This window comes from Zootoca vivipara, chromosome 1 (genome assembly GCF_963506605.1).
Source record: "Zootoca vivipara chromosome 1, rZooViv1.1, whole genome shotgun sequence".
Classification (NCBI taxonomy): Eukaryota; Metazoa; Chordata; class Lepidosauria; order Squamata; family Lacertidae; genus Zootoca; species Zootoca vivipara.
Genome location: NC_083276.1, coordinates 93968151 through 93987414, shown reverse-complemented (window position 1 = coordinate 93987414; position 19264 = coordinate 93968151). Strand labels below are relative to the sequence as shown.

General features: G+C 44.0%; 1 protein-coding gene across 11 annotated transcripts; it reads left to right on the top strand.

Annotated features, from left to right (window-relative positions):
- The first annotated feature begins 351 nt into the window (after positions 1-351).
- Positions 352-18589, top strand: INSIG2 (insulin induced gene 2). Of its 11 annotated transcripts, none has more exons than XM_035130005.2 (8): positions 354-455; positions 4172-4259; positions 8234-8327; positions 8480-8590; positions 12385-12509; positions 13146-13312; positions 14170-14269; positions 14867-18589. In XM_035130005.2, exons 5-8 carry the CDS (start codon positions 12411-12413, stop codon positions 14906-14908), a joined length of 408 nt encoding a protein of 135 aa, XP_034985896.1. In that variant the 5' UTR covers positions 354-455; positions 4172-4259; positions 8234-8327; positions 8480-8590; positions 12385-12410; the 3' UTR covers positions 14909-18589. The 11 variants fall into 11 exon arrangements, 10 of the variants coding, with proteins under 10 accessions (XP_060135149.1, XP_060135142.1, XP_060135136.1 ...); XM_035129997.2 differs by having other exon boundaries at positions 4172-7197; XR_009558226.1 differs by having other exon boundaries at positions 352-455; positions 4172-8590; positions 14867-17246; positions 17323-18589.
- Positions 18590-19264: the final 675 nt, after the last annotated feature.

Here is a 19264-nt window from a genome sequence, read left to right as displayed (position 1 = left end):
CGGGTAAAAATATACATTAAGTTTTAAAACGGACGACCAGTTATAAATCTAACCCGCTGCGTATTTCCCTGCGCAGCAATTTAAATTCGCATGGCTCAGAAAATGCGACAGGACCCAAACGCAGACACAACCACTCTTTCCTACTTTGAAGCTAGCATATCTGTCTAATAATAATGATGATAATGATGGAAGAGTTTACTCGAATTTCTTCTCTCGCCCCGCTCAAGCAAGCAAACCAACCCGCGCCCACCCCACCCCCACGCCCGGTCTCCCGGGCTCTCGGGCCCCGGACTTCCCTGCAGCCTCCGCGGCTCGGCGGAAGCGGCTTTCCCCCGAGTCAGGTGTCGTCGTCGTCGTCGGCAAGGCGAGCCCGCTGCCGGGTTAGAGGAGACGCGGGAGGCGGAGACTAGCAGGCAGGCAGGCAGGCAGGGGAGGGAGAAGATGGCGGAGGCAGAGTAAGTAGAGAACTCGGCGTGTTTGCGGCGGTGGCGGCGGCGGGGCGGGCGGAGAGGGAGCGGGACTCGGCCGCGGGGCTGCAGCCGGCGAGCGGGGAGGGCGCTTCGGAGGGGATGCAGCAGCCGCAGCAGAGGGGGCGGGGGGCTCCCACATGTCTCTATGTCTACGTATATCTATACCTAATAGGCAGCTGTAGAGCCTTCCCCGCACCCCTCCTGCCTCTCCTGGTTTAAGGTGACGGAGTTTAGCGGCTCCTGACGCCTGTCAGTCAGAGGGAGACAGACAGACAGTCAGACAGACGGTCAGCCTTAGGGGTGATTGTCATGCCGCCGCCACCACCACCACCCGTCTAGACGGCGCTACTTTTGCAAAGGGTGCTTGCTGCTCCTTGCCCTCCTGTCAAGCCGGAGAGAACGACACATGTTTTCGTAGAGAGAGTTGTAGGGTTGGGAGGGGATTCCCCCAAGGGTCATCTAGTCCAACCCCCTGCAAACCAGGGATCGCAGCTGAATCGCCAGGTCGAGAGCCAAGACAAGGCGCAGGGAACCTGTTGTCTTTCCAGACACCCACACCCAGTGCCGGATAAGCTAAGCCAGCTATAGCTTAGGGGCCCCACTCTCTTGGGACCCCCCCAAAAAAAAATTAAAGGAAAAAACAACTGGATGTACATTTCCAAAATATAAGATAAAAACAAATAAAAACAAATAAAAAACAAATTGTGTTGTGTATGGACCTATCAGGTCCATAAATTACCCTATAGCACAGGCATCCCCAAACTTCGGCCCTCCAGTCGTTTTGGACTACAATTCCCATCATCCCTGACCACTGGTCTTCTTAGCTAGGGATCATGGGAGTTGTAGGCCAAAAGTCTGGAGGGCTGCTGTTTGGGGGTGCCTGCTATAGCATATATTCAACACAAAAAACAGCGGCAATTTGTTGTTGACAAAGGACAGCTGGACATATAAAGGGCTCCATTATCTTCAGTAGCTCTAACCAGCCAAACCTGAACTTGGGACAGCCCAAATTGGCTGGTTCAAAGACCATCCAGTTCAGGAAGTAGCTAGCCTACATCGAAGCCAGAAATGAAGGTTTCTTCTTGCGTGCTGTTTTTATTTCTATCCCACCTGTGTGCATAAAAGGAAGTGCAAGGCAAAATGATGTCGTTTTGCCAAACTTCCCCTGCCTGCCCAAATTTCATCCCATCACCACCCAGTGAGTCCATGCCTGAAAGGAGGTTTGAACCTGGTCCTAGCTCAGTGCTCCCAACTAACTGCAACACAATGTCCACCAGATTGCTTCCTGCAGTAGAGGTCATCCCTTTAGGACAAGGCCCTTCATCAGGTCACTGACTACGTCACAGAAGACATAACAGGGAGTGGATGTAGTGTGGGTTTTAGTATTCAGGCGCTTTCTTTGTTTTCTGTTTTTTTGATGCAACAAATTTTCTGCTTTTTGAAAAGGTATCTTCACATTCCCCCCCCCCAAACACACACACACTTATTCTAGTTTTATTTCTTCAAGGATGTATAATTATGTACAAGGTTTATATCAAGCTCTTATCAATTCCATCTAAGAATAAAGTGAGGTGGGGGAGAGTTTGTTCAGGTTTTTTTATTTATTAACTTGAGGGATTTAAAAGCAACGTCAATCTGCATCACCAGCGGCAGTAGAAATATATTCAAGTCCTTCCTGTGCGTATGTAGATTGTTCCTGTCTCAGGGTTGGCCTGCAGTGTTAGACAATTTTTATTTGTCCATCATTATTGCTCTTACATTTCAACCATGCCTTACTAGGTGACTATAGATGGAACCACATGAGGTAAGCTACCACATGGCTATGTGTCCTCTCTGGAACTCACCAAGCTGAGTTGTACCATCACCAAGTTTCTTGAGGGGTTGTAGAAGCATGGTAATGGCAATTTCATTGAAGTGGTTGCCTACAGATAGCTGCCCATACAGGTCAATCTGTGCATTTGTTTTGAATCTGCTATTGTGTGGTCAATGGCTGTATAAATAGGATCCACTAAATCTGCTTGCAGTGCCCCTGTAATGTACACTGAGAACAAGATAGTCACTTGGCTCCTGGCCAAAGGCCGTAGCAAACCTCACCAGGAAGAGAAAATACCTTGCATGGTGCTACCTGGCATGGCAACCACAAATAATGGTTGAAATAACAAACCAAACAAAAATAAGCAGACTCATATTTGTGAGTCTAGTTATTGTGGTACTGTACAAAGGAGGTGTGTTTGTGTTGTTCATACAGAATGCAATTTAAAATCATTTCATTTAAAATCAATAGGAAATCTGCTAAATCTTGTTGTTTAGGATATTTGCTCCCCATCGTCTCAGAAAAGGTTGGAATAATTTGTGAACATTCCAGACTGAGTATTTCTTTTGAAAATGCTTTCATTTTTCAAGGCCACTGATGGTGCAATACCTTCACAAGGGAGCTTTGCAAGAGTTGCTTCAATACAGGAGATCTTTTCTTACCTTGCTTTATGTGCCACCTAACCATAAATTTGTGTGATACTGGTGCATTGCTCAAGAAGAGTTAATATAGTTAAGTATTGTAATAGTTAATAGTCGAGTCATCTTTAGTCTCATTTTTGAGAAATTGATTTATAAATTAAAGGTATCTCGGGGTGCAGCTACAATTCAGTTTCTGTGAATTCCAGTGTGAACTGGCCTGATTTGTGTTTCCTTGCAGATTGGACTAATTATCCTTTGGAGTTTGTATTTCTCCAAATTTTGTGATGCAGTTCTTGGCTCAACAACAACAAACCAAATGAGTTATTTTAGGATAAAACATGTTTAGAAATGCACACAGTGAGATAAAATATGTCAGGAATGCTTTGATGGTGTTTCCTGCTTGGCAGGGGGTTGGACTGGGTGGCCCTTGTGGTCTCTTCCAACTCTATGATTCTATAAATTAATACAAATACGTTTGGCAGATTGTTTAAAAGCAAATAGCATTTTAAAAGACCCTGATGTTGGGAAAGATTGAGGGCACTAGGAGAAGGGGACGACAGAGGACGAGATGGTTGGACAGTGTTCGCGAAGCTACGAACATGAGTTTGACCAAACTGCGGGAGGCAGTGCAAGACAGGAGTGCCTGGGGTGCTATGGTCCATGGGGTCACGAAGAGTCGGACATGACTAAATGACTAAACAACAACAACAGCATTTTAAAGCAGGAATGAGTTTGTGAATGAACATGTGCAAAATTAACCCAGGCAGGAAATATACAAATTTGTCCTTCCTTAGTCCATAGAACCTTCCATATGCATGCGGAGAGGATCTCTGCAAGTGCATCTAAGCCCTCTTTTCCCTTCTTGCCCTACACCTTTTACTTGTTTCACTTTCATGGTGCCATGTGTGCTGCTGCTTAGCCAGCCATTCTCTGTGATGAGAGCTCTTCCTCTGCACCACATTCAGTTATCTGATGGCCTGCGTTTATATAGGGTTCTGGCATGTAGGCTACTCACGCAAAATAGAAAAATTCTTCTTGCTGGCATTCTGGAGAGAAGATAACTCTTATGTGAGGGTAACTATACCTAGCACAGTGGCAAGAAGCCAAGTTGAGAGTTGATAAGGAGGTGGGCATCACAGAAAACAGGACCCCATATGCAGCCACAAAAGGTCCTGCCTGGGCAATAGTCTCTGCACAGAAATCTATTGAGCTGTTGTAAATACTTTATTGTGTCCCCTATCCCCCAGCAAAGACAGGAGTGCCTGGCGTGCTCTGGTCCATGGGGTCACGAAGAGTTGGACACGACTAAACAACAACAACAATCCCCCAGAAAATGTAAGACCGTTCTGTTTTATATGTAAAATAACTGAAAAATGACTGACGGCCTTGTCATGTCTGCTTTAGGGGATTTACAAAAAATTGTTGGTGGGGAACGAACACTTGGCTTAGCTTTCAATTGACGAGGAGCAGGCAAAATACATTTTTATTTATACAGGCCTCTGTCCTGCAAGCTCCCTTGCAAATATATTTGAATTGGTTTTAACTGATTTGGCGTTAAAAAAAATTTTTTTGGACTGCTGTTGTAGCTTCCCTTGGATCTTTTTAAAAAACTTTTTATTTTATAGCTGTTTTGTGGTATTTTTCTACCTATATTGGGGACTGTGCCATCAGGCCAAGGCATTGCCCGCTTATTTATGTCATTGGCACATGGCCTCAGAACTGCGTTTGATGTCTGACTATAAACCCAGAATGAGGTTCTGGATGCAGTCTTGAATGTACACAGGTTTCAAACAATAGAGGACCTTCCAAAACCCAATAGCAGAGTCTGAAAACTCTGTTTCCTGCTTTGTAGCAAAACACTGTAATGTACCTGTGGTTGCCTAGATCAGTAGGCAACCTGACTATTGAACTGTGAAGAGAACTGCAAGTGATAGGGAACTACTATAGGAAGTCTGCACAGAGATGGCAATTAACTAAAAGTGAGACCTGATGGTCACCAGAGCAAAGAATGTTATGACAAGGTCATTCTGGACCAGAGGAAAGCTTAGGCTGCATAAATTGCAGAGTTGGGAGTGGGGAAATCAGCCTTCGAAACAAAACAGAAACAACCACCCACATGATCACATAACTAAGGCCTACTTCTATGCCTTCTACATCAGGTACTCAAGAAAATTCCACACTCCTCACTAGCTCTCCCTACACACCCTCTGGATCAGACTGGCAGAATTCCTTTTTCAGACACCTCTTTTTCCAACCTGTCAATCAAATACCTTGTTCTACATGGTTCCAGTGTCACATTCATGTATAACAAGTATTTTGACTGACAGCTTAGTCAACTGGAACGTTAAAGGGAGGGGGAAACCCTCCCCCAGAAGCGTTGTTTTGCACATTCTGAAGCTGCCAATCGTTTGCATCTTTTGATGGCGCTTATTCATAAGCAAGTGGAGGAGATGTAGCAGCAAGAGACTGCTTGTTTCTCCTATACCACCTCTTATTCAGCAGATTCTCGGAGCACACAGAACTGCCTGCAGGTGCGGAGTACTGCTGCTGGCCTGCACTTCTGCACCCAACAAATTGCCAACTGAGCATAGTAAAGAATGAAAAAAGGAAGTTGCAATCACTCTTCAACCCACTTCCACAAAGGTAGTCTAGCAAGGTTCTGTATAGCTTACAGTATATGGAATCCTTTGGGATCCCTTTGCACCAGATACGCAGGTGGGAAGCAATAGGTGGTGGTGGATCTTTGCCCACATCTAGTGTGCAGGTTCTGAAAGAATGCATCAATTGTCAACACAGCACCCATGCTTTCAGCGGTCCATCTTTTGGTGGTAATATTTTTGATTTTGAAGAGCTTGTGGTCAGTTGGATGAAAAGCCTTGAGGGAAGGCAGATGGCTAAGACATTGGGGGCAAAATATAGAAAAGGGCACAAGAAATGCTTTTTGAAGGCTTAGGTTATGAGTTCAGAGTAAGAGTTGATTGTGTGGCTCAGCTGAAGCTTCTGTGGGTGACTTCTGCTTTTCCAAGCAATTGAATGGAGTTAAGCTTAGAAACGCTGCAAAAATTTGAGAGGGGTTTGCCTATACATGCAGCATACCTCACCATGGAGCTCAAGACACCACCTACACAGTGAGTTCTGTTTTCTGAACGATGCTATCTAAACAAGGATAACTGAAACATTGATTCATCCCCTACGTAACCAACTGATCACTGTGCCCTTCCAAAGAGGGAATCCTGCAGGTACCACCCTATCAAAGAGGTTCATTTCAGAATCGGGCCAGAATTAGGATGGGAGCATCTCCCCTTTGGGACATATCTATGTCTGCTACATATCAGAGAGGCAACTCCTCTGTTGTCATTCAGTAAGTGCTAAAGACATTCCTGTTTCAGCAAACATTCAAAATAGAGATCTTTACCTCTGTATCAGATTTAAAACTTGTTTTTATTATACTGTGAATCACTTTGGGATGCCTCATGGGAAGCGACTCATAGATGAAACAAGAAATAATAACATAATAATACTGAGCACCAAAGGGTTTGGGTTGACTGTTTCATTCCCTGTCCTGCTTGTCAGCACCTAGCTGGCTCCTGTTGGAAATAGGATGTTAGAATTGATATCTCTTTAGTCTGATCCGGGAAGACAGCTCCCCTATTCCTATGAAGTGCTTCAGATATACATGCACACTCACTGAAAGGCTCCCTTTTTCTGTTCTACCACATAGGGCACCAGCTTTGGAGTTACGCAAGTTTGCCCAGCCAGGTTTCTGATTTCAAAGCATACCTTAGTCATTTTCTCTGCATATTCTGTTCTTCTGGCGCGGCGTTAAGTGTGCAAAGAAAGTTGCGCAAGCACCCCTTGAACTCACCTGACCGTAGCACTGTATGTCTTAACAAAACCTAATAAAAAATTCCTTCAGTAGCACCTTAAAGACCAACTAAGTTTTAATTTTGGTATGAGCTTTCGTGTGCATGCACACTTCATCGAGGACACCTTTCAAAGCCCCTTTACTCAATGATGTTTTTGTGGGGAGAGGAGAGGCACACAGCAACACCTAATAATGCCTGGGTGTGTTTCCATTCTTTTGTTTGCATATTGATCTAACCAAGTCAGTTACTGAAGTTGTCATCATTCGATTATCAGGCACACAATTCCATTGACTTCTAAGGAGCGACACTGCTGCGTCTTCTTTCCCCATCAAAGCGACACCCTAGCCATTGTACTATCTGTGCAGCTACTCTGATTCTATTCCTGATAAGTTCAACTTAAAGCTACCGTAGGTTGTGGAGTTTATTATGCAATCTCCAATAACTTATTATCACAGAAATTTGTGGAAGCACCTCTTTGGGACGTTGCCACATCTACTTTGTATGTTTATGTTTGTAGTAACATGATGTGTGCCAGGCTTTGGCTAAAAGAAAACAAAAGAAGAGAAAACAGGCTATGCTACTTCTGTGATTCACCATTACCCTATGAATGTTTGGCTGCCTGTGACATTCCATGTTCATTTCTCATCTTTTGGGGAGACGGGTCTTGAATCTTTCAGCAATAGAGATCAAAAGTCCTAGTATCAGTTTTGTCAAGAATAAATAATTCCTGAAGCAGTGGTGATGAACCAGAAAGTTTAGTAAAAATCATTTTATTCCCATTTTGTTTTCTGCAACTTCCTTCTAGGGAGATGGCGGTTATGGTTGTTACTCAGCAAAGTCTTACATAGAGTAGACCTATTGAAATAAATGAGCATGGGTAAGTTAGGTCCATGGGTGTCAATAGGTCTACTCTGAATAAAACCTGGGTGCATACCACCCCAGGATTTAAAGCTTTTATTCACAAATGAGGAGTAGAATTTTATTGTACTAAAATAAATGAAAGCTGTGAATACTTCCCAATTAAGCTGAATATCTGGGTGTTAATTTTTTCATATAGAAAAGCACCTCCTTATGCATGTTTTAAGGTGATGCTACATTTATCTTTATATCAGCAACTTATTTTTATAGCATATATATATGCTCTCAAGCCTTTCTTGCTCACACACATTAGTGTGCATTCATTACAGAACCTGATGCCTCTGTATTTTAGTGAGTGGCTGAGACACGTACCCAGAGCGGCTGTGCTTGTTTTCTGCTCAGAAGCATCTTTGGAATGGGTTGAATCTACCGGCCACTTATTCCTTGTACAGTAGCACAAGGATTGAAAGCTGCAGAATTTGGCTAGTATAAGTCTTCATGAGTTAATGCCATGCTGCCGCAGCCTTCTTCGAATATATGTGGGTGCTCCATAATTATATTGTTTGTTTGTTTTGTTTTGCACAGGAATTGGAGTACACCCTGAATTAAGAAAAATAGTATTGCTTCAAGCTTCTTGGCCATCCTCCCTTCTCTCCCAACATATGCGTTGCATTTTGCTGTAAGTACAGGCGGCCATGGCAGATGACGATGATACGCAGCCATCCATCCCAAAGAAGTGCGGTCCGTACATTTCTTCGGTGACCAGCCACAGCCTGAACTTGATGATCCGCGGAATAGTCCTGTTTTTAATTGGTGTCTTTCTTGCTCTAGTATTAAACTTGCTACAAATTCAAAGAAACGTCACCTTGTTTCCACCGGATGTGATCACCAGCGTCTTCTCCTCGGCTTGGTGGGTACCGCTTTGCTGTGGAACAGCATCAGGTATGTCGGAACAAATGCAGCCAGAGGGAAACCTTATCAGGGAAAACATCACGGGATTTATTCAGTGCACAGAAGCACCATTTGGCGTTTCTTCCTCCTTTCCTCCAAGAGACCTGTGGACATGAACCGGGCAACGGTCATTACGAGGAACATGAGGTCTAGGTGAACCTTTTGCTTCTATGCACTTCCCTGTCTCCTCTGCTGAGCCATGGAGAATGAGGTGGACTGAGAGTCACGGATGTGGGAGGTGCATCATGTAGCCCCGACTTTCCACATAGGAACCTGATGTTCTGAGACAGGGCCGTCTTGAGCAGATCGCGCGCCCTGGTGCTGAGGGGCGGAGATCGCTCCGCCGCCCGCCCCGCCCTCGCAGGGCGCGATTGGCCCTCCTTGCCAAGCCGGCGCCCACCTTACCAGCCCCCCGCCATGGTGCAATGCGCCACCGGGGGGCTATGAAGAGCTGGCCCTGTTCTGAGAACTCATGCGTGCACATCGGAGAATATGCAGATGCTGGATTCATGCAACTGTGCTACCCAGTTACAGCTCCCCTACTTGCTGCTAGTAGGGATTAGCTTGCTGGGATGTCTTAGATTCTGGCAGAGGAAAGAGTGCCAGGCATTCTCCATTTGTCATTGCTTCTAATGAGCCAATGACAGTGCCAGATTTATGTATAAGCTAAACAAGCTATAGCTTAGGGCCCCACTCTCTTTGCCCCCCCCCCCAAAAAATTTAAAGGGAATAAAACCTGGATGTAAATTTCCAAAATGTAAGATAAAAAACATAAAATAAAACCTACATACAGCAACAGTGTTTTGTGTTGTATAGGCTCCTATGATGTAAGTAATAGGCCCTGCCTGCTAGCTTGCTCCCTCAAATATCATTTGTTTGCTCATATTTATATATAGGTGGTGGTGTGGTCTAAACCACAGAGCCTAGGACTTGATCAGAAGGTCGGCGGTTCGAATCCCCGCGGCGGGGTGAGCTCCCATTGCTCAGTCCCAGCTCCTGCCCACCTAGCAGTTCGAAAGCACGTCAGAGTGCAAGTAGATAAATAGGAACCGCTCTGGCGGGAAGGTAAACACCGTTTCTGTGCGCTGCTCTGGTTTGCCAGAAGCGGCTTAGTCATGCTGGCCACATGACCTGGAAGCTGTCTGCAGACAAACACCTGCTCCCTCGGCCTATAGAGTGAGATGAGCGCCACAACCCCAGAGCGTCCACGCCTGGACCTAATGGTCAGGGGTAACTTTACCTATATATAGGGTGCCTACATTCTGCATGGACTGGTTGCATGGCAACATGTGCAAATGGCTTTAGATACCCATTAGGCCCATAAATTACCATATAGCATATATTCAAGACAAAAAACAGCGACAATTTGTTGTTGACAAACTGGACAGCTGGACATATAAAGGGCCCCATTACCTTCAGTAGCTTAGGGCCTCATCAAACCTAAATCTGGCCCTGCTCCCACCCACATGACTGGCCCTAGGCAGAGAGGGAGGCCTAGCTAATCTGGACCAGGGCTGGTGGGAGGGGACGCCAACACTTCACTTCCGCAGTCCCAGTCCAGATTTCACCTCCCCTCCCATGGCTGCAGTTTAGGAAAGAAACAGCAGTCATGGGCAGTCAGTTTCCATTCAGTGATCCAACTTCATTTAAAAATAATAATATCTGATTTCAATTCCCATTTGGTGGTCCAAATGCATTTTGAAAATCTGATTTATCGTAGAAGTGTTCTTAAATTTTGCAAGGCAATGCTCGCCTTAAGTAAGTAGCATGGTGTGCTGAATTCTTTTGAATGAGCGGAATTTCTGTAAGCCAAACTGCTGGTGGGGGCTGATGAGAGTTATAGCCCAAAACATCTGGAGAACCTCAGGTTGGGTAAGGCTGCCGTAGTACAATGGCATCTAGATTTCTGTGGCAGGGTAGGGTACATACCTTTCCAGTCTCCCTACCACTTATTCAGCCAATACTTTAATGAATTCAGTTGCTGCATAAGATCTTTTTATCAGCGGAAACCTCTTGGCAGTGGAGTCGGGGCAACACTAGGGGAAGGTTCTATTGTCAGTAAACCTCCCATAATATGCCAATATTTTCCTGGGGTGCTGCTTGTCAGATTCTGATACAGGTCAATAAACCTATCTATTGTCTAGGAAACAGATTTTTGTTGTTGCTGCTGAAGATAATCTTCAAGGCTACGTATCTTGCATCATCTAATTACTTTTCTTTTGTACCTTCTCATGGAGTTAATACACCACAGATTTCACAGAGGATTCAGATTTGAAAGGAATTGTCTGTGTAAATTGTCTGAATGTGTTAGCTTTCTTTTCTCCGGGGGTGGGGGTGGGGGGTTGTGCGCTTGGAATATTTTGGTCACAGTTAGAGACTCGTTTTATCTCTATAAACTGCCTGCCTATCATCGTTCCTTTTTTTAAAAAAATATTTTTTGCCCATCTGAAATCCTTGAGCATTTTCCTGCACCATTTGCTTCATTTTTATTTTATACCTAGAATGGCAATTCTAGACACAAGCATTTGTTTGGCTTGATTGTCTTTTGCCATCCTTCTCCAACCTGGTCCCTCTGGAGGTTTAGAGTACAGCTCCTAGCATCCCACACTGTTGTTTGTTGTTGTTGTTTGTTGTTTGATGTTGTTGTTGTTGTTGTTGTTTGCTTTTATTAGCCACTTTTCCCACAAAGGTGACTCGAAGCAGCTTGCAAAAATGGTACAAACATTAAAACTGGATACAGTGGTACCTCGGGTTGCAAACACTTCAGGTTACAAACGCTTCAGGTTACAAACTCCAGTAACCCGGAAGTAGTTACCACCGGTTGCAAACTTTGCCCCAGGATGAGAACGGAAATCGCTCGCCAGCAGCAGCCGAAGGCCCCATTAGAGAAAGCGCACCTCAGGTTAAGAACAGTTTCGGGTTAAGAACGGACTTCCGGAACGAATTAAGTTCGTAACCCGAGGTACCACTGTATTAGGAACCAAAGAGAATGAGAACCTAAAAACACATCCATATATGTCTCAAACACCCCACCCCACTAAAAGAGGCCACAGATAGCTAAAACCCTCCAAATTAAGGGGCTAAAGCAGGCACCCCCAAACTGTGGCCCTCCAGATGTTTTGGCCTACAACTCCCATGATCCCTAGCTAACAGGACCAGTGGTCGGGGAAGATGAGAATTGTAGTCCAAAACATCTGGAGGGCCGAAGTTTGGGGATGCCTGGGCTAAAGCCTGGGTTCAAAGAGATGTTTTTGCCTGGTGCCTGAAAATACATAGCAGTGGTGCCAGGCATGCCTCCTGGGGGAGAGTGTTTCACAAGCAGGATGCTATCAGTCAAAAGGCTTCCTTTCATGTTTCCACCCTCTGCACCTCTCTCAGTGGGTGCACATGGAGAAGGGCCTCAGGTGATGAACACAGTCTGACTTGGTTCATGTGGGGACAGGTAATCCTTGAAAGTGAGCTGCATGAGGCTTTATAGGTCAAAACCAGCACAATGGTTCCCCACATTGCCTGGGGCTAATGGAAGTTCTAGTACAAAGCATCTGGAGGGCATTCAACAAGGTTAAAGGCACGGGCAGTGGCGAATTTTTTTTTTTTTTTGCTAGCGTATTTCCATCTGTGGAAAGCTTTCCATTTGTAAAAAAATACAGTTTCATAAAATTAACTAGTAATGTAACGAATGGTTTCCAGTGTGATATCAGCCAATTTAGGGAGTGTCAGCGAATGGCAAATTTGGCAGAAGTCATAATTGTTCCTTTCGCTTTTGTTGTTGTTGTTATTTACAGCTGTGATTGGGTTATTGTACCCCTGCATGGATCGACACCTGGGAGAGCCACACAAATTTAAGAGGGAATGGTCCAGTGTGATGCGGTGTGTAGCGGTCTTTGTTGGTATAAATCATGCCAGTGCTGTATCCTTCTCTATGGTAATGAAGTTGGCAGCCGCATCCAAACTTTTTTCTAGGAGGCCAAAAGCTAAACAACAGCTGCCCTGCTCACTTCACTGGGATTGCATGCCTGGTGCACTCCCCGGCGTGGCAGTGAATTTATTATTTGCCCTTCCATTGTTAACTCAGGGTGATTTACAACAGTTTCAAGCTACATGTTTAAAATAACTTAATAAACACAATAAAAAATCCAGTGTGGCTGAAGAAAGCTTGGCCATAAAACAGCAGCGAGAAGCAATAAAGTATTAAGAAATAACATTCTCGTGACACAGGAGTTCTCGCTAATGACAGGGTGCATGTAAACTTTTAGCAAGGTGGCTATCCCAAGGAAGGTACTTTTGCCAGACAACACCCACTCATGAGTAATTGCATACCTACTAAAGATGCATTTGAAACATCATGCCTTTGGTCTAGTCCTAAGAGTGCTGCAAATGGTCAGCCTGGGATGTTCCAGTTAGATCTGATTTTCGGAAAGCTGTTCAGTGTCAGGAAAATCAGAGCTGTGTGATGCTTACTGGCAATCCCTTTGAGGCAAAACCCCAAAACAATTAGTCAGTGTTCCGCTGATCTTCCAAAACTGTTCCTTAACGACGCTCACAGAAAGTGGATTTTGCCAACAACATCCAGTTGTCCCTCACACTTGCTGCGCTTTCAATTGGGCTGTGGTGGACGTTCGATCGATCTCGAAGTGGCTTCGGCCTGGGAATAGGAATTGCATTTCTTGCCACATTGGTGACTCAGCTTCTCGTCTACAATGGAGTTTATCAGTAAGTGTTTTCTGTTCAGTAAGGCGATTGTAATGCTAGGATATTAGAGGAGGTATCGGGTTGGTGCCGATGAAATACTAAAAAACTATTCCGACTCCTTGCCCAGCGTGCATCAATCCCTACAGAATGGACATGTCCCAGAGGTGTGCAAGATCGCATCTGAGGTGCGGGAATTTGCATGCTTTTGGCTTTGGGACTGTGTGCTTCTACACTGGCCTGCTCTGTTTAAAAAGAAGAAATAGAAGGGGAGAGGTGTTCAAGCAGCATGACCACAAGCAGGACCCCACACTTGTGTTCCCAACCTTGCAGCAGGTGCTTGCCCTCTTCCCAGCTTACAAGGTCAAGGGAAAAGCTTAGGGGTGTTTTGGCAGTTTCATTGCCAATGTCCTATGAGCAGCTTAGCCAAAGCGCCTAGGGCCAAAACAACAACCCTATTGCTACCTTTCCAATCTCAAACTTGGAGCTAGGGAAGGAACCTGGCGTCACATGGAGGTGCAGCATGGGGTCAGGGAACAAGCGGAGGGGCCTGGCTGCATTGACTTCCACTGCCCCATTCTGGCATTGTGGGCTGGACTTAAGGTGTTGTGCTGATTCCCGTGGAAGATCTGCCATCAGCTCTGCTGGGCAAGGGCTGGTGTCCCGGGCATTGCTGCTTATGGGTCTTTTTGCAAAGCTTCAATGCACAGTGAGCAGGCCGTGCCTCATTTTTCAGAAACGGGACTGTGTCGGTTGCATTAGCACAAGCTGTTACTTGTACCAGTGCAGTCTTGAGCCCAGGCGACAGCGTCAGAGTGTCGGAGTTTTCCTGTTTCTTTGTGCATTGTTTCAGGCCTAACCATGACTCTGTCTCTCCCTAGATACACATCTCCTGACTTCCTTTATGTGCGTTCCTGGTTACCCTGTATATTTTTTGCTGGTGGAATAACTATGGGGAACATTGGCAGGCAGCTGGCAATGGTAAGTTAAGTCTGTCAGTGCTGGGATTATTTGCAGCATACTTGTGAATAATCTTGTCTACCTTTAGATGTGTGAGCCATCCTTTGCAGGCCGCATCCAGATAACTGTACTGCTGTTCAGGAAGCAGTACCTGTGCTTTCCAACCCTGCCATGTTCTCCACTTAACTACAGTCGCTATTCCGTTCACAGTGCCTTGTAGGAAAAAACCCAGGGTGTACCTGATGCTGTCTGTGCATGAGCAGAACTCCCCCTTGCATAATGAGACTTCATCTTCTCATCTACCCCTGTAAACCTACCCCACAACATGCCCTCAAAACCTGCTCTGGATGGCTGGGAGACCTAGAGAAGTTTGGTAGGGGGTGGGGAAAGCTGCAGAGGGCATGACAGGATCATGAAGTCCTGCTGCGTGAGTGGAAGTCGGCTCAACACAACGTTGGATTCAGCCTGCAGATTGTAGGAATAAGGTGGAAAGCTGGGCTCCCAGAAAATTGACCATGCTGAGCTCCACTCATTTGCATCTCTTGTTCTCGATTTTTATTGTGTGCATGTCATTCTTGGAGACACTTGCCACTTAACTTATGTGTTTTTATTTTGTAGTACGAATGCAAAGTTGTTGCAGAAAAGTCTCATCAGGACTGAAAAAGAGCAAAGCATACCTTTCTCAAGGAGGATGAATGACAGACCTGGAAGAACTGGCACCAAGGAGTACTTTATAGTGTTTCAAAACAGCCGTCACCCTCCCTTGTGTCTTCTTCTGCTCTCACTCGCTGTCCCCCTTGGCCTGTTCCACCTGCAAAAGGCACTTTTTACTGCAATCTGTGATTGCTACGTCTGTAATTCACTTGAAAATCCCGGCATCTTGGTATCTGATCAGTGTGAAATTCTGCTGGAATGCAACATGCTGGACAAGGTGTTGGTTTTTAGATAGGAGCCTTTACTTTATAAAGTAAGCTAGTCTTGCCATATACCATTCTCTTATTTGCATAATGTTCCTGTGCCAAACCAAACTCTCTCTCTCTCTCTCTCTCTCTCTCTCTCTCTCTCTCTCTCTCTCCCTCTCCCTCTCCCTCTCCCTCTCCCTCTCCCTCTCCCTCCCTCCCTCCCTCCCTCCCTCTCTCTCTCTTTTGGTTGCATTCCTTTTTTTTTTACCTTTCCCTGGACAACTTGGGAGATTAAATGTTATTAGAGTGTTTCTATTTTATTATTCAGGCCAGAGTGATGTAAAGGTGGCCTGAAAAGGCATTAAGGACAGTAAATAAGAAATATAATTCAAGGCTGTGACTTCACTTTTCCCTACCCCACCCCACCCAAAAAATCAACAGGTTAGTTGTATGTCAGGTACAGTTATACACAACCAACTTGTTCCGTGTCATGGGGTTGATTGTATATTGGATGTAAAGCCAATCTAAACTATTCTGCATACGTACAGGTGAGGCTTCTGCTGCAGTCATGCTGTCCATGCCTGTCATGTTCCTCAGTAAATAGGTGCATTCTGTTGTAGGACTCTTCATGCAACACCAGCAGTAACACTGCTGCGAGTGCAGACGTGGCTGAGATGGAGTGATGCTCCTGACACCACCTGAAAATAAGTCATCTGTGGATGATAGGAAAACCCGAACTTCTATAAATTCAGTGAAATCAGCCTCTGTTTACTTGTTGGAGGTTTCACTCTTCCACCATATGCATAAGCTTGGATTCTCGCATGCATTCTGATGATAGAAGACACAATCTGCTGTGAACTTCTCCTATGCAGGCCCCATTGAAAAGAATGGATGAGTGGATAATTGTTGTATGCTACAGCAAACATGAAAGGATCCCAATAGTTCAGGGATTGGGAGCCCCTTACCCTTCAGGTGTTGTTGGACTCCAGCTTCCATCAGCCCCAGCTAGCGTAGGCAGTGGTGAGGGATGATGGAAATTGTTTCCCATCCCTGCATTAGATTGTGCTTGGTTAAACAGACTCGAAGAAGGCCAGAGTATGATGTAACCTTGGCACACTCTTATTAGAGGTGTCCATTGAGGTTGGGGGTGTGGCAGAAAGGGAAAATGCCTTACTTGTAATGAAGCCCTAAAGTTGTTGATTCTAAGTAAAAAGCATAAGTTGAATCTGTTCTAAACTTGACCAGTTTCATTACTTCTATCATCGTCGTTCATTTAGCTTTAGAGAGCTGCTCGTATTCTTTTAAAGAACATTTTCCTTTTAAAAGAAATATTATGTAAAAGTTTTTTGTTTTTTTTAGAAAATGTGTTACAGTGACTCGAAAGGGCTTGGTCCAAAGAACTGATGTGTTTAGACAAAACGTTTTGTTTTTCTTTAATAATGTATATTGTTGTGTTCATGAAAAAAAATGTGGAACAGAGAAACTAACTAAGCAGCGTTTTTAAGGCTTGCATGCTAATATATGAAGAATATGCAATGAAAGCTTGGGACAAGAAGATGTCGGAAGGAAAATGTGCAATCAGTAAGACTTAAAGAAAAAAGGAAAGAAAAGAAAAAGCGCAAAAGCAAATAATATGCAAAATATCAGTAGCTCAGACTTCCCACTTGGTGTTGTAGCTTCCCACCGCAGCACTGAAATGTTTCCAGTGTCATCATATGGACTTAATGTTACGGAGAAAGCACTTGCGCTTTAGTGTATCTCCTTATATGCCCTCCTCCACACTGAAATGCAAACACTTTGTGTATTTTTATATGATTTAATTTTGAAGCATTTCCTTGAATGGTACAAATGTCACTTGGGATTGTGGAGATACTTTAAAATTGAGTCAACAGAGAGCTAAGTATTCCGGCATAGCTTGCAACTGCACCTGTTATCCTGCTGATTAATATTTATGGGTCAACCCAACTGTTTAAAGTGTTTGTTAAAATTGTGGCATGAGTATATTTTGAAGTCTTAAATCTGGCAATTTGGCCCTTGGAAAACAGTAGCATGACTAAATTAAGCAACAGACCAGTAAGATATGTGGAGCTTTTTATGTGAACTGTACAAGAGATCTCTTACTTTGAAGTTTCTAGTCATTGCTTGTATTCTCCAGGGCCTTCCCATAGATAGGTGAGCTTGGAGCATATCAGCAGAGAGCTAGTAGTTATAAAGGAGATCACCTTCTGTTTCACATGTATAGTCTAGGGCAACTCTTGTTGAGAGTAGATGGCCTTGGGAGTACAGCAGGTCTCTCGTTTCCCACAGTTGTTGTAGTTTTTAAATCTAGTTGACACGAAATGCGAAAAGAATTATGAAGGCACGAGGAGCAATTGTGTGGCACCTCAGTTCACAATATGGCATGTAATAGCTAAAAAAGATGGCTGTTCATGGCTATGTTCATTGAATGTTATGAATACCACTGTATTCTGTAACAGACTCTGCAAACTTTGGAGGACTTAACAGATTTGCCACTTACAAATCTTGCTTGCTTTTGTGTCATGTGTTCTTTGTACCCAGCAGTAATGAGGGGGATGGGGAAGGTTTTCATCCACCTTGCTGAAAAAGTTCAAGTGTGGTGTTAAATCTTCCATACATCTTCATATATTTATCTCATCCTTTGTATATTAACGTGAACATGGAGAATAGAACCTTTTGTATATTGTAACTACTCACCAGGCATCCTTGTATACCATGCCTTGCACTGTTGTGTCAGTCAGTGAGAGATAACACATGGTCAGTTTGAAAATGCCACTTGGAATAAGTTGAGCGACTCTTCCATGTCTTTCAGCCAATGATGCAACGTCACCCCAAAGTCATTCTTGTGGACTACTGCTTTTCTGTTGATGAGTAGCTTTTCATTTAACAAAACATGTGTTGATTTTTATGTACCTACTAGCCAGTACTAGAATTTTGGGAGGAGAGGTTTGTAATGGGAATGCCTTAATTACAGTGGTGGGAAGAAGCAGCTACTGTATAATATGTAATTATAATATTAGACTGTCTTCAAAATGTTCTGTAGAGGATGACTAAGATATATTTTAGATACAACTTTATAAGCACTATAAACTCTTCACTAGTTGTGAATTGTAAAGGTTGACGATGTTTACTTCAAATTGCTGTTAAAAGCAAAACATGTATTAAATATAATTACAGCCTTGTTGAACCGGTTTCTTTTTCGTTTTTCAAGAAGCAATAATTGATAATTATCCTGTTTCAAAGATCAAATTAGAATCCTGGCTTAATGGTTATGGAACACCTGAAATGCTACAAGGAAACAAGCCCGTTAATACACATAAATCAGAAATTGCCATGAGTCAAGATGATTGCTGCACCATTGGCCCTTTTAAGATCCAAACCCTCCAACTATGGTGAGGGCAGTGGATGTGAGAGAATTAAGTGAAGAAACAAAACTAACTAAAAAAAAAAAAGGTACATTGAAAAGGCAAGAATGAAGAATATCGGGACAAGTTCATCTAAAGAAAATTACTTTCCTCTTCCAAATCTTGACTAACAGAGTCATAATTTGTTATGAGATACTTTAATTTCCAGTTATTTTGTTTATTGTAGTGTAAAAGGGCTTCAAATAAGTTATATATGGAATAGCAACACCATCCTTTCAGACAGGTCAGTATTGTCACTCCCATGTTGCCATTCAAAGGTGAGGGTGAAGCCTGAGGAGGAAGGCTGGCTCATGAAGTTATGGCTGAGGCAACCTTGAATCAACAGCCATTCTAGTTTGGTGTGCCTGTACTACAACTCCCATCTTCCCTGACCATTAGCCGTGCTGGTTGAGGCTGATGGAAGCTGGAGTTCCAGCAACATCTGTAGCGCTACGAGTTAGCAGCCCCTGAACTTGAGGCTTATAGGGCCACAGGTCCCACTTTCAGCCATTGTGCTATATCAGTGTTGTCTTCCGCAACTATCCATGAAATTATTTGTGTAGTTTAAAACAGCTTTGTACAATTCAACCTGAACCACTACATTAAAAAAATGTTCAGTACAAATCAGAGAGAGGACATTTTTGTCCTCTCTTAAACCTGGAGGAAGTCTGTCGTCTCTCTGGATTTGTACT

Bases quoted from the DNA above. Each gene is read 5' to 3' on its own strand.
- INSIG2 (XM_060279166.1), top strand. From the start codon at position 8,344: ATGGCAGATGACGATGATACGCAGCCATCCATCCCAAAGAAGTGCGGT. The intron at 8,591-12,384 runs GTATGTCGGAAC...TGTTATTTACAG, and splicing joins TTGCTGTGGAACAGCATCAG to CTGTGATTGGGTTATTGTAC. The intron at 13,313-14,169 runs GTAAGTGTTTTC...GTCTCTCCCTAG, and splicing joins GTCTACAATGGAGTTTATCA to ATACACATCTCCTGACTTCC.